Source organism: Carya illinoinensis, chromosome 5 (genome assembly GCF_018687715.1).
Source record: "Carya illinoinensis cultivar Pawnee chromosome 5, C.illinoinensisPawnee_v1, whole genome shotgun sequence".
NCBI lineage: Eukaryota > Viridiplantae > Streptophyta > Magnoliopsida > Fagales > Juglandaceae > Carya > Carya illinoinensis.
In genome coordinates, this window is record NC_056756.1 from 6,572,313 (window position 1) to 6,586,342 (window position 14,030).

The window sequence follows — 14,030 nt, forward strand, 5'->3', positions numbered from 1 at the left end:
CATGAGTACAAAAATCATCCTCATTTTTGGGTACAGAAGAGTTTTTAATTGAGAGTCTCTGTTGGACTCTTCAGCTCAATGTTTCTGCCAAGATTTTTCTGAAAAACTGTACAGCAAATCATCCCCATTAGTCATCTCAAACTTCTTAACTTAATGCAAAATGTTTCTATCTTTGAATTACTCACCAAGTAACAGGATGTAATATCTTTTGAAGGAGCTGAAATGCCTTTAATCCTGATACTTCTAATTTTGCAAGTTGACCTTCAAGTGAAAAACAATTGATCAAGCAGCCCCTCTCATCCATCTGAAGATAGAACAAATGAAATAAAAATAATATCAATATTACAGGAGTATGTGACTTAACACTATCTGGTTCTCTATTTGACTATCTATGAATCTGACAGGTGGAAAATCAATTGCTGGAAGACATAAACATCTTGTTGTGACATAGTAGAACAAGGTATGGTCTTGTTTGAGCATCTTATGACATCTATTCAGCATGATGACGTAAAAAAATAAAATATCAATAGGAATGTGTTCTTGTCTGTAATGTAAGGAGCCCTCAAAACGCATCATTCACTCACAGGTTAGATGTCTAGAGAACTTCAATCACATCCCAGAGTAACAAGATATATGTAACATGTATACATATATCTTAATATAGCACTGGTACGCATTATAAATCTGTTTATCGGGAGCTATGAACTTGGTATAATGTAGAGGACTTCCCAAGTGACAACTTATTGGAGGTTGGGAATTTCAGCCCACTGAGTTTCAGTAGGCTTGGATTCCAAAAATATTGCAAATATAATAATCTTATAACAAAATTTAGATTGTGTACCTCCTTTTGGCAAGCTAATTTTAGAGCATCAAGTCCTTCACTCACAGCAGAAACATGTATCCACACCCAAATTTGGCGAGAGGAAGAACAGAACCGACTACCCTCTGACCTATTGCCCCCATCACTATTATGATTCATAGCATCCCCACATCCACTCTCCTGGCAAACAGATCGCCACATATAGGTCACAGGAGCAATTGACTGAGAAACAGGCGCTCCAACATGACAAAGCTGCAAAGAAAAAAGGAGTTCATATATCTGATTCCTCAAGTAATAATCATAAGAGAGCGGTTCATGAGATTACCTACCATTGCACTTTTCCATATATGGATCCAGAAATAACAGAGTGAGAAATAGCTTCAGAAAGAGCTGAAGGGGATGGCGCCATCACCATTTTTAGAACGGACATTAAAGAATCCTAGAAGCATACGCCAAGGATTAGATTATGAATCTCGCAACAGAATATAATTGCCCTGCAGTTTTATTGGGCTCGTGGTGTTTGAACGACTCTAATGAGAACTGATCAAAGATGTTGCTTCCCCAATCAAAGAGGTTTATTTTAAACAAACAATTTGAATAGAATGAGGAAAGAAACTCTGAACTAAAAAATAAAAAAAAAAAAAAACTAAAAAATAAAAGGAATTAATGCTTACCTCAGGACCCTCCAATTGGACAGCAACATGATAGCTTGCGTCATGTACAAGGACCCCTTGTCTTCTTCCTCTACATGATAATACAATTTAAAATCTAAGTGAGCTAGTAAAAGTTAGACACCTTAGACACATCTTGTCCCTTGTATATGGAGGAGAACTAAAAGAAGCTTGAAATGTGTGCACACACTGATTTAAAAAAATAAATAAATAAATAAATACGCTCACGCACACATTTTTGTCAATCCATGCGATTCAAGCTCCTCCAGAAAAATTTGATAAACCAAGGAACTATTTTACATGAAAGTATGAAGTCTCCCCAAATGATAACGGAACAAATTCATGGACTATGAAATATCTCGAAGTCAATTAAACAGAACAAATGAAAATAATGCATTACCTGCCATGAAGACCCAAAGGAACATAAAAACCCCAGAGCTTTGACATTATGAACCGCTTCGTATGCCAGACATGTGTTCTCAGCCTCTTCGTACCGTCTCCAGACGTACAAAAACCTGTTTCTAGATTCATTTGGAGCTCAGCTCTCCGACGAACATGTCGAGGGACCTTCTTCTTATTATCTTTCTCCAAAGTACCATCCTTATTAACTTCTCCTCCCGCCTTCTGCCTCCTTCTGCATTTCTTCCTCGCAAGTTGATTGTTGAATGCGGTCGTTCTCCGTCTCTTATTCCTTCGAGACCCGAAATCATTATTCAATCGATCCACTACTATTGAGTGAAGAGCCTCAAGCTCAGGACCACGAGAGACTGTAAATTTCTTGACGTTGATTTTGCGTGGAGTTAGAGTCACGTGTAAATCAAATCGCGTATTAACATGTATATTAATTAATTTATATTTAAAATTTAAATTAATATTATTTTTAATAAAATCTATTATTTAACTACATAAAATTAATACATATATTAATATACAGTTCTACTTCTAATTAGTTTTTTTCTTTTCCATAACCCATCTCTGTTTCCGTTTCCATAGAATTTTATAATAGGTGAAAATTTTATGAGACTGCAAACGGTCTGGATTAGGGTGCGGCCCAAATAATTCGTGGGCTTGAGCTCACCGCATTTTATATTCAGGGCTCTACTAATTAAGCCCAATATCTAGTGCTTCTTCAGGTTTCTCAACCTAAGACCAATAAATAAATAATATAAGAGTATTTTAAGTTTTCAACTAGCAAGTTCTATGGGTGGCAATTACCTATATCAAAAAAGTTCTAAGGGTGGCAATTCATATTTGTGAGTCGTGTCAAATCATGAACATTCGACTATATGAATTGACCTAAACACAACCTATTAAGCTAAACGAATTAGAGTTTCAAACTTTAACATGACTCATTTAAATAACAGATGACACAATATGACCCATTTTGACTTGTTTAGCAATTAATTAGAAATTCATCAACATACAACACAACCCATTTCAATCCGTTTCATGAAATGGGGATGAAATGACCTACATAATCCATTTAACTTGATTACATCATTTCACATTAAAGATAAAATCTATATTGGATTTTAATTAAATGGACCAGGCTTAATATATAAATACAAGTAACAAATTGGTTCGATTTGGTCCAAATGAATCAGTGTCCTGGTTGTGAATTGCCACCAACACCAAGAACAAAGCACCATAATACCATATGTTTTAAGCTCTAGGTGAGTAAAAATAATCATAGAAAATAAAAAAAAAAAAAATGCACAAAAAGCTGCACATTATATTGCAGGGTTCAACAACTTAACCTTGGGCCTTGGTAGAGACGGTAGAGAGGCAGAGAGGGGCAATCGGCAGAGCAAGAAGAAGTAGCAACGGGAGAGAGAGAGAGAGAGAGAGAGAGAGAGAGAGAGAGAGAGAGAGAGACTTGAAAGGAAGAGAGAGACCGTGAGAGAGAGTGAGAAGCCGGAAAGAGGGAGGCCGTGAGAGGTAGGAGTGGGGGCGTCGACACGGTGTGAGAGTGAGATTTGAGAGAGAAGGAGACTAAGAGAGATGGTGATAAGTGAGAACTGAAAAGCGGGACAGGGAGACTCTAAGGTGGGAGTGGGGCGGCGTGAGAGTGACATTGATATGTTAGGATTGTATGGTTTTTTTATAGTTAAAGATGGTATAATTTTAATTTTAAGTTAAAATTTAAATGAATTTTAATTTTGAATTAAATGGATTGATAATTTATTTATTAATAGAGTCTTAAACGAACTTGTTTCGTCAGATTCAAATCTATTAATTGCATAAGGTGTTTGGGTTGGATTCAATATCAAATATTACCTTACACCTTTACAAATTCCAATAGTTTTTAGAATATCAAAATATAAAGTTGGGAAGATTCAGTTTGGGGTTGTATTCGTTTACAGTATAACCAGGAGAAAATGAAATCCCCAGATGGAGAACCAAAGTAGAAGCAAGCTTGACACGGCGTTCGTACGTTTCTCTCCACGAAGCTTTCGCAGAGCCATAGACGACGGAAACCTTATCACCATAAACAATGGCGGCTTTCTCTTATTCAGACCTGTCCCATAATATATAATAATGAAATCTAGATAGAACTAGAGTTACTACAGGATTGTACTCGGGTTAAAAAATAAAATTGAGTAAGTTAACTCGATTCTCTTCTCATTTGCATGTACCTGCCCCTAAATATGGGCGATGGATAATCCAATTATCAATACGATAAAATATGGATTGGGTTGAGAAAAAATAAAATAAAAAATTATGGATGAACAGTTCTATGTAGAAGCTTAGAATCTAAATACAATTTTTTTGACAAGTAATTTTTTATACAATTATAAATTATGCAAGTGTCGCGTATTATTTATAAAAAAAATAAAGTCTGTTATTAAAAAATATTAATTTTTTTATATAAATCTCATATTTAATCACTTTGTTTGAAAAAAATACACGATGTTTGCATGCTCTATAACTAACAATATCATTTATCTTCTTAGATTATGTTTTATTTTTTAATAGTAAATTTTAAGACCTTAACCTTGATGTCTAGGACCGTCCCATGCTTCTCAAATAGAGAGAGGCAGTGCTAGGGCACCAATGGTGGGTCTCGACATTGCCCACCATTTCTTGTTTTTCATGCATTTTTTTAATTCCTTAAATATTTTTAAAAAAAATTTACAACTTCATTTAAAATATTTATTTAATTATTAAATAAAATAAAAAAGAAATCGGAACCCATTGTCAGAAGAGGAAGCATTTTCCAATAAGGGTGCTATTACACCCATGGAGGGGAGCAACCGAAGGAATAAAAAAAAAAAAAATTCATAATCGTGGATAGGTGACTTTTATAGGTGGGAATATCATTTCCCATATAAATAGAAAGAGAAACAGGTTATATATTTATTAAAAATAATGCTATATATAGTCGTAAAATGTATAATTCAATAATGCTCGTAGGCATGAATTTTCTATTTCTTCTCTAACTGAGATATTCATGTGCTATATGGATAGCTAGCTAGTAATTTTCAAAGGAGTAGTACTGTTGGTATATATATTATATTATCACGTCATTCACGTTGGGACAAATAAGTTTATGCATTCCTAAATAATTCCATGCATATAATTGGTTCGTTCTAGTACTCATGTATATAGTTTTCAAATTGATCGAGTACGTACGTAATTGCTCTAAATATCGAAGATCTAGAATATTAAAAAAAAAAAAAAATAGGAGTTTAAAGCAAAGCATGCAGCATTAAGTGCCATTTGGATACTAAGTACTTGAAATGTGATGAAAGTTAAAAATTAAATAAAATATTATTAAAATATTATTTTTTAATATTATTGTTGTTTTTAGATTTGAAAAAATTGAATTGCTTGTTATATTTTATGTAAGAATTTGAAAAAGTTGTAATGATAAGATAAGATGATCAAATGAAATAATTTTAATATTATCTAAACATACGATACCTTAAACGGAATGTTTTATTATATGATCAGGTTTATATAAAGAGTAATTCTAATACAATCGTGAAGTACGTAAATACCGTGTAATTGCTTTAAAAAATAGTGGGATCTACTAGTAAAAAATTAATTTTTTTCATATAGGTCTCATGTTTTATTCACTTTTTTCAAAGCGATTATACAACAGTTAAATAATTCACAATTACAAATGTATTTTCTCTATTAAAATCATCATAATCGTGTGGCGTACGGCTAGCTAGTTAGATTAGAACTGGTGGAACATGTCAAAATTAAACTAAAAAAAAAAAAAAAAAGACGTACACAATCTTCCTTAATTGGTAAAATAAGATATAAAGCCATTTTCAAGGCTAGATCTAACGCCTACCTATCAGCTGCATGCATGCACTGAGGATCGATCCGGCCATGTAATAACCAAGAATTTTTCGTATACGTGCAGCGCGCTTAGGACGCCTACTTCTTGTTTTTTTGTTTTCCCCTTAACATTAAGACAGTAACCGGGCTGTTACAAAATTGTGCTTATGTAAAAGCTGGTCTCAAATGTAATAATGTATTGTACGCTAGCTTTCTAATGCAACAGACGTGTTTATGATGATCTAGATTGTTGAAGTGTCCCCGATCGAGCAGGTAAAAGGTCGACAACACAACCTAACATATATCATGTTAATTCTAATCTCTTTCTCCACCTTCTATTTTTGGATAATTATCAGACGGACAACGTTAGCAGAAGCAAAGACTTTGGTCTCTAAATGAACAAAAAAACAATAAACGGAGCTAGCTAACCTCACTTTCTACGTAGCTCTCATTTTCTCTAAAGTCATCATGCATTCTTAGACGTACAAACACCAAAGTTTCCCTGAATTAATAAAATGATCCCCAAGGATTAAATTAAGAAAATGACAGTCATGAGCCCCTGAGAGACTACATGGTCAAGTGCTGGTGAGAAAAAATGCCAACTACCATTCCCACTTGCCAGTCCTGGCCACTTATTTTGATCAATGAAAAATAATAATACGATTATCAAATATGTTCACTAAATGTATCCATTTTTATATTTTTATTTTTTATTTTTTTTATTTATTTATTTATATTAATGGTCAAAGAAGTAACTAATAACTATTAGTAAATTTAATTTTTTTTAATTTTTTTCTTAATAGTTAAAGATATTTAAAAAATCATTAAAGAGAAATAAATAAAAAATAAAAACTCATTTATAACATTTGATAGTCACGGCCTTGACATTATCCTTTAATGGATATGATGTGATGTTGCAGATAGGCCAAAGGAGGAAAGGATCAAGGGTTTTGTTACGCAATCCTCAACATCTCAACATCTTACATTTTTTTTAATTTTTATTATTTTATTTTTTATTAAATATTTAATATATAAATAATGAATAAAATAATTAAATTAATTTAAAAAAATAAATTTAAAAAAATATTAAAAAATTAAAAAAGAGTGGGATGTTGAGGTGTTGAGAAGTTATGTAGATTTTTTCAAGTATCACAGCGAGAAGGTACTGATGTCAGATACTTTAGAAGGGAATTAAATTGAGATCATTATGAACCGATGGATGTCCGTTGGACTTTCGGATATAATCGCAAGTAGTACGTGATCATGACTATATATTTCTTTTTTATTTCTAATAAATTTATTTTCGTGGAAGAGAACGTCATGATCACTAGAATTAAGCTGGAAGTGATGATCATATGATAAGTACGCAGTTAATGTTGGTTACAGGAAACCATGCATTAAATAATATTATAAATCTAACAAACACGAAAGAGTATTAATTAGTTATTTATATATATCCACTGACAAAATTAACTTTATCTGGCACGCATATTATATAATTAAATAATAATAATTGTTTTATGATCAGATTAGAAGAAATTAATCAATTTTTTCGGAGCATGATCGATCTGTGTGCTGATTATAAGCACATTTAAATTTCTCCTGCTGTACGTGGAAGTAGTACGTACTACATGATCTGCATTTTCCTTCCTAGCTAGATCGATGCTGATCAAAATCATCAGACACTATTATTTCATGTACTATGTATATATATACATGTAGCTAGCGTCCAGGTACATAATACATTTGATTTTGATTTGGCCAAAACAACACGTTAGAAGTATTGCATGCAGAAGTAGTACGTGATCAATTAGAAAATGGTCGAACTTTGGTTGCGGTTTTCAACATGATCATGTGTCATGTAGTGGTTGGAGAAAGATATGCAACGATTCTCCCCTCAAATAAAAGTCTAATAATCTTACCGTGCAAGGAAAATGGATCAGTGGCTTTTCCCTCTATAAATAGATCACATGTTTCCATAATATTGCAACGTATCTCTCTCAACCCTCACCCGACCAATACTACTACACAGATTTTTTTACTAAAAGTTAGAGACAGCCTCCAACATGATGAAAGGTAGTGTTCTCATGTACCAGGTTGCAACCGTGGCCCTGTTGGCCTTGGCTTGCTCTCTCGCCTTTGCCTATGATCCTAGTCCTCTTCAGGACTTCTGTGTTGCAGTCGACAAGTATGATTTTGTTGGTATGAACACATTCTTATTATTATATACTTTCTTTTGAGGATATTCATTTAACTTAAAGCATCTTTACTGATTTCCTCATCATCAGTAATTATGCTTGGAAGTCATGATATTAAGAGAATAACATATCATCAAGTATATATGATGGAGGTGTACTAATCCTTTTTTGTAGTAAAGAACTTTTCTTTTCTGCATGCAGCATTTGTAAATGGAAAGTTCTGCAAGGATCCAAAGAATGTCAAAGCCGAAGACTTCTTCTTCTCGGGGCTAAATATTGCCACAGACACCTCAGGTCAACTAGGGACGAATGCCACCAACGTTTTTGTGGATCAATTACCAGGCCTCAACACTCTAGGCATATCCATAGCTCGCATTGACTATGCACCATATGGCGTGAATCCTCCACACATACATCCTCTTGGCACTGAGCTTCTTATAGTCTTGGAGGGTACTCTATTAGCTAGCTTTGTCACCTCTAACCAAGCAGATGGAGAAAACCGCCTCTTCACCAAAGTTCTAAATGCCGGAGATGTCTATGTATTCCCAATTGGTCTCATTCACTTCCAGATGAATATTGGAAAATCCAAAGCCATTGCCTTAGCCAGTTTTAACAGCCAAAATCCGGGGGTTATCACCATAGCCAATGCAGTCTTTGGATCTGAGCCTCCCATCAATCCCGATATTCTCACCAAGGCCTTCCAAGTAGACAAGAATCTGATTGAATATCTTCAGAAACAATTCGGAAAATAGAAATATAGAATATAATAACCATGCTAATGAACCATTAAACCGTTCGAATAAACTGAAAGTTTTCATATATGTTTCCTTTATTGTAATATCATTTGAATAATTATAATGAAATAAGATGGTTCATTGTGTACTCTCATTTCTTTAATTTCTCTACTTGCGTTCAAGTTCATGCAGTAATTCTGAGGGAATTATAAAATTACACGTTGTAGTAAATAATTACTTGTTTCGGTGGATCTTGCTAACAATATCTATATATATATATATATATATTCAAGATCTTATTCCTGTCTAGACATGATTTCGATTGCTTATAGATCGTTCTTTCTTAGCTAGTAGCTATATTCCTTAATTTTAGTGAATTACAAACAAACAAAATATGTTGAATTAATGGGACATAATTTTAATCCCACCACTGGAGAAGAAAGTAGGCGAGTACGTGGATTCCTTATTCCTAGAGACAATATGTCCTATACATAAGGTGACAATAACATTATCATAACCGCCCCCTCAAAAAAAAAAAAAAAACTATGGAACCAAGGGTACTTACTGTTCGTTAAACTACGAGTCGGTGGCCCTTCTCGTGGCTAGCTAACGTGAACTACTTACTCCTATATATGAGTTGGAATTCTACAGCAATTACCTAAGAACAATGTACACAAAGGGTCGAAGCAAGTTAGCAAGAAAAGGTTCATTTAGAAATAGTATAATTGCACATTAAATGCATGCACACATGAATTTGGTTTGTTTTAGTTTGACTCTTGTATTAGACAAATGCGAAAAAAAAATGAAGAGGGTAGTCGTCTGAAGAATCCTCTAACCAATCTGCAGCCATATCTACAAGATTAAGAAATTGTTTAGATAGTAAATCGAAATGAGATTATTTTAAATAAAATTTAAAAATTAAATAAAATATTATTAAAATATTATTTTTAAATATTATTATTATTTTAGCTTCTCTTCCTTTCTTCTTCTTCTTGCTCCGTTCACCTCTCATTTTCTGCATCATTTTTATAGCTTCTTCTCCTGCAGCAGACCGGCTCCTTCTTCCTTCTTTGTGACGCCGAATCCTTCACATTTTCGTGTGGTTAGCTGGCTTTAATTTCATCTTATTGTTTTGTTTCAGTTTGATGTAAACCGAACCCTCTCTCTCTCATTCTTCTACATTTTATTTCATGGTTTTTCTCCATTGTTGCAGGTCTGGCCAAGTTTCTTTGTGTGTCTCATTCCTCTTCTTTATTCCTTGTTTATTTCATGATATTGTGTTGTAAAACTCCTACTTTCTTCTTGGGTTGATCACGAATTTATGCTCTGTTTTTATACCCGGAAATGCTCTGTTTTTCTTGGTCATTTTGTGTCCGGTTTTTCCTCTCTTTATCTCTATAATTTTCGTGTACAAGATTTTGGGTAAAACCTTGTGATTTTCGGGTGTTCTTGGACTCAAACCGTGCCTGTTTTTCAGCCAACCCGTGCCCTTGTTTTTTATCCCAAGTCGTGAACGTTGAGTTGGGTTTTGGGTTGGTTATTTCCTCTACCGTAAGCCTCATTTTCCAGCCACAATATTCTGATTTTATACTAGCAAATCAGCCCCTTTTATTCCAAAAATTTCATCTTCAATTACCTTGTTTTCGAAACTCATTTCAATCCCAAAAATTCCAATTTTTGGTGATTTATTTTTAAGCCCACTTTTGTAGTTAATCGGGTATTTGATCTTCTAGAATTATTACCTTTAAAAGCACTGTAAGATTTTTTTTTTTTTTTTTTTTTTTTTTTTTTTTTTTTTTCCGAACATCTAGTGATTGAAATATATTTATACTCTAACAAATATTTTTGTGGATTGGTTTATTGTGTTGAACTAAATTCGAGGAGTTTGGGTCAGTTGGAATTGAGGAATGAATTGTTTGTTTGTTTGGTTGATATTGGGATTTGCTAGATTATTTTGTGATTGGTAGCATGCATTGCATAGTGTACGCATGATCTTGTTTTGTAAAATGAAAATTGAATTTTTCGCATAGTGTATGCATATTCATGGGTATGAATGGAAAATTAGATTTTCGTGTAAAAGTTAATTTTTGAGTGCATGTGTATCACGACCCCAAGTCGAGATGAGACATTCTCTCAGTAGAGCTCCTCTAGTCACTCAAAAGCGCAATATACTGAGTAACGTCCCATGAGTTGTCGTTGGGCGATAACGGGATTGGACAGGATGGTAACACTCTCGTACCGACTTCGTGGCCCCTTTGCTGGCGGGGGTTAGAAGATACTTGGCTACGAAAGCGCTGGTCGCAGAATTGGGCGTCACTCGTTACGAAGTCACATGCATGGTCGTTATCCATGGTGTAACGAAAGGAGCCAGGGTCTGCGGATAGCCCCAAGGGAAAACCATAGTACATACGGTTAAGAAAATGGGATATTGGTTTTGATAATTGATATTGGGCCATTTTTCGGAAAAACAATGCAAGATTAGATTTCCGGGCTAAATGAGATTTTTGGCGTGAGTGAAAAATTATTCTTTTCGGGAAAATGATGATTTTTTTGGGTCTCATGCATATGGTATCATATTCATACATTTTGTTATTGCATGAATGTATTTTTATCTCAATGTTTGTTTGGTTATTACTTACCTACAGTACCGTTTCTTGGTACTGTAGATTTTGATGTAAATGATAAAGAGGCCGAGCCTGAGAATGCAGCTCTGTCGAAGGATTGATTGGGTGCCTCTTACTTGTATATGTTGGAAATTATTTTTTCCTGCTTTTAAATTATATATTTTGATTAATGACTTTGTTATTGAAAAGTTTTAATATTTTTGGTATGCTTATTTTTAAGCAAGATTTGTATTTAAACAATTATGATACTTAGTGATCGACTTAATTCATTCCACTGCGTTGTTTTTATTATACACTTTTGCTTGTGCACACACTTGAGACTTAGCGATGGGATGCGTGACCCGTATTATCATCATCTCGGACATCTCGATTTCCACGTGTATGTACGTGGAAAGTTAGGGACATCACAAAACGTAGTGCCTAATTTTGCTGTACAATGTGTAACTTAAAAAACATAGCAAATTGAACAAAATTCAATTTTTACATGACGTGCACAACCAGCATTAAGATACCGGCAGCTCACATAAATTCTACATCTTCATGTCGTTCCAGGACAATGGTGGCAAGAGCAAGTCTATACGATGAGGATCTTAGAGCATCCGCATCGGTCTCGCCAATGCCTTGTCTAAGTTTAACATAGCCAGCAGGTTAACCATTTTTCATCTACAATAGCCTAGTCAAATTTTAAAAGTTTGACATAAAGGCTACAGTAATTGTTGGGTCCTCGCCAACAATGAAGAGTTACTGTACCAAGTCTATACAATAGTTTATCATTTTTCTTGTACCGGCTTTCTCTCATTTCCCTCGGTTTACCGTTTTTCCCCTCATTTCTCTCATTTCCCTCTGCAGCTTCTCCCGAACGAAGCTCTCCCCCCATTCGACCTTCTTCGTCCAGCATTGGCGAATCAAATCCACCGGTTGCCTTCTCCAGCAGACGCCGTCGTCTCCGAACTGTCGACGGTAAGTTTCTCTTCCTCTCTCTTCCTCCCTCTTCTCTGATTTACTAAGCATTTTTTCGTGCCCTATTTTGCCCAGCCATTATCGAATCACTTGACCGAACATCAGCTTGCTCCACGATTGGAAGGCATCAGTTTGCTCCACCATTCACGCCGACGGTTCGAAGACCCACGAATCCGACGCTACCGTCGCCCCTGCTTGCTTAGATAAAAAATAAATAAATAAAAAATGAAACGTATTCGTTCTTGAAAGTTCGTAGCTTTGAGACAAAAAGCAAAATGAACGAGGACGACGACAAAGGCAACTCTTGCTCCACAGGGGATTTGAACCTTTGCCCCATCTGCCTCGGCCCTATCTTTCAAGATTCCTACCTTGATAAATGTTTCCGTATGTTTCTTATATCTTTTCTCTCTCTGTTTGGGTGCCGAGATAGTGAAGGAAATGAAAATCTAGAGGGTTCTTTTTAGACAATCATTATTGTTGGATTTTGAAACTTATCTATTACCTTAATTTTGGTTTCCAAATGATGAAAATTTGACATCTATTTAAGATTTCAATTTTTTTTTTCTTGATTTTTTCCTTCTTTTTTTTTTTGGCAATTAAATTGGCATCACTGTAATAAGTTAAAGACTGTTGTTTGTTCAATCCCATGAGTTGGGTTTTTGCAAGACCTCTAAAATTGTTATATAAAGAAACCCTTTTCAGCTTTCACTGCTTCTAACTGTTTGATCGAAAATTTGTTTGTATTTTATGTGAATTAATTTACGTCTTGTTTAAATTATTGAAGTTTAATTATTTGTTTAAGTTTCATTTTTCCCAGCATGAAATAATTTCCTGAATTAATCTGATCAGGTAATGTTGTGGAAGTCATGGTATGTAAAACAATACTAACATGGTAGACTCGTTCTTAAGAGCATTGTGGTAGAATAAAACGCAATTCCACCGTCTTTGTAGCATGTGAGTTTTATGGTCTGCATAGTTTCGAAGCTGAGTAACTGACAAGAAACTAATCACTTATTAAAAAAAAAATTAAAGGAAATTAATCACCAACTGACCGCCAAAATGTCTGCAAAGGTCTTGGAGAGGAGAGATGAACCGATTGCCAGATTTTTGTGGTGATATGCATGCATGCTTGTATGTGAAGGTGGTGCTGATGGGAGTGGGGTTGACTAGAGAAACTAAAGCACTTGGTTGGGTACATCTTTGCAGAATCATCACTGTTTACAATTACCAGAGTTCATATTAGAAGTCCACAATTGTTTTCAACATTCTTCTAATCATGTCATGTTTCTTAATTTTGTTGTCTATGGTTCAGGAATGTATAATGCTTGTTATTAATTTCCCAATTTAATGGGGAGTGAACATACTGCCTTCTTCCCCTGTAAGCATGAAATTAGTGCAGGAAATTGTATTTAGTCTTTTATTAATCTTGATAATTTTATTCATATGTTACAGATAAGTTTTGTTATACTTGCATTGTACAATGGACCAAAGTTGTTGCTGGCAAGCTCTCTCGCCCACTTCCCTCTGTAAAATGTCCCCTCTGCAAGGTTCAGTTTGATCTATTGTTCTTTCAGACTACTACACCCTGGTTGGGTTTCTTTTTTTCTTTCTTTTCCTGCTTCGAAAGTACTGTGTTCCCAAGTTGTTCCTTTATTTATTTATTTAATAAAGTTATTAATTAATATATTAAGTGTATTTGTAAAATTAAAAAAAAAATTATATTATTAAAATAT

At 34.4% G+C, this 14,030-nt stretch overlaps 2 protein-coding genes and 1 long non-coding RNA gene across 6 annotated transcripts; 2 read left to right on the forward strand and 1 right to left on the reverse strand.

Moving 5' to 3' along the window:
- Positions 1 to 46: 46 nt before the first annotated feature.
- On the reverse strand, positions 47 to 2,296 carry LOC122311862 (ribonucleases P/MRP protein subunit POP1-like). The gene is made up of 5 exons (XM_043126625.1): positions 1,892 to 2,296; positions 1,495 to 1,564; positions 842 to 1,072; positions 186 to 304; positions 47 to 106 (listed from the first exon to the last, which is right to left on the reverse strand). Exons 1-5 carry the CDS (start codon positions 2,020 to 2,022, stop codon positions 76 to 78), a joined length of 582 nt encoding a protein of 193 aa, XP_042982559.1. The 5' UTR covers positions 2,023 to 2,296; the 3' UTR covers positions 47 to 75.
- Positions 2,297 to 7,758: 5,462 nt separating this feature from the next.
- LOC122311860 (germin-like protein subfamily 1 member 13) lies at positions 7,759 to 8,867 on the forward strand. Its single transcript, XM_043126623.1, has 2 exons — positions 7,759 to 7,983; positions 8,181 to 8,867. The coding sequence occupies exons 1-2, from the start codon at positions 7,848 to 7,850 to the stop codon at positions 8,729 to 8,731; spliced, it is 687 nt and encodes a 228-aa protein (XP_042982557.1). The 5' UTR covers positions 7,759 to 7,847; the 3' UTR covers positions 8,732 to 8,867.
- An 837-nt stretch (positions 8,868 to 9,704) lies between these two features.
- LOC122311865 lies at positions 9,705 to 13,981 on the forward strand. Of its 4 annotated transcripts, none has more exons than XR_006242889.1 (4): positions 9,705 to 9,815; positions 11,380 to 12,297; positions 12,373 to 12,681; positions 13,369 to 13,981. It is a non-coding gene; the product is annotated as an uncharacterized LOC122311865 (long non-coding RNA). The 4 variants fall into 4 exon arrangements; XR_006242888.1 differs by having other exon boundaries at positions 13,750 to 13,981; XR_006242887.1 differs by having other exon boundaries at positions 12,373 to 13,981.
- The last annotated feature ends 49 nt before the right edge of the window (positions 13,982 to 14,030 follow it).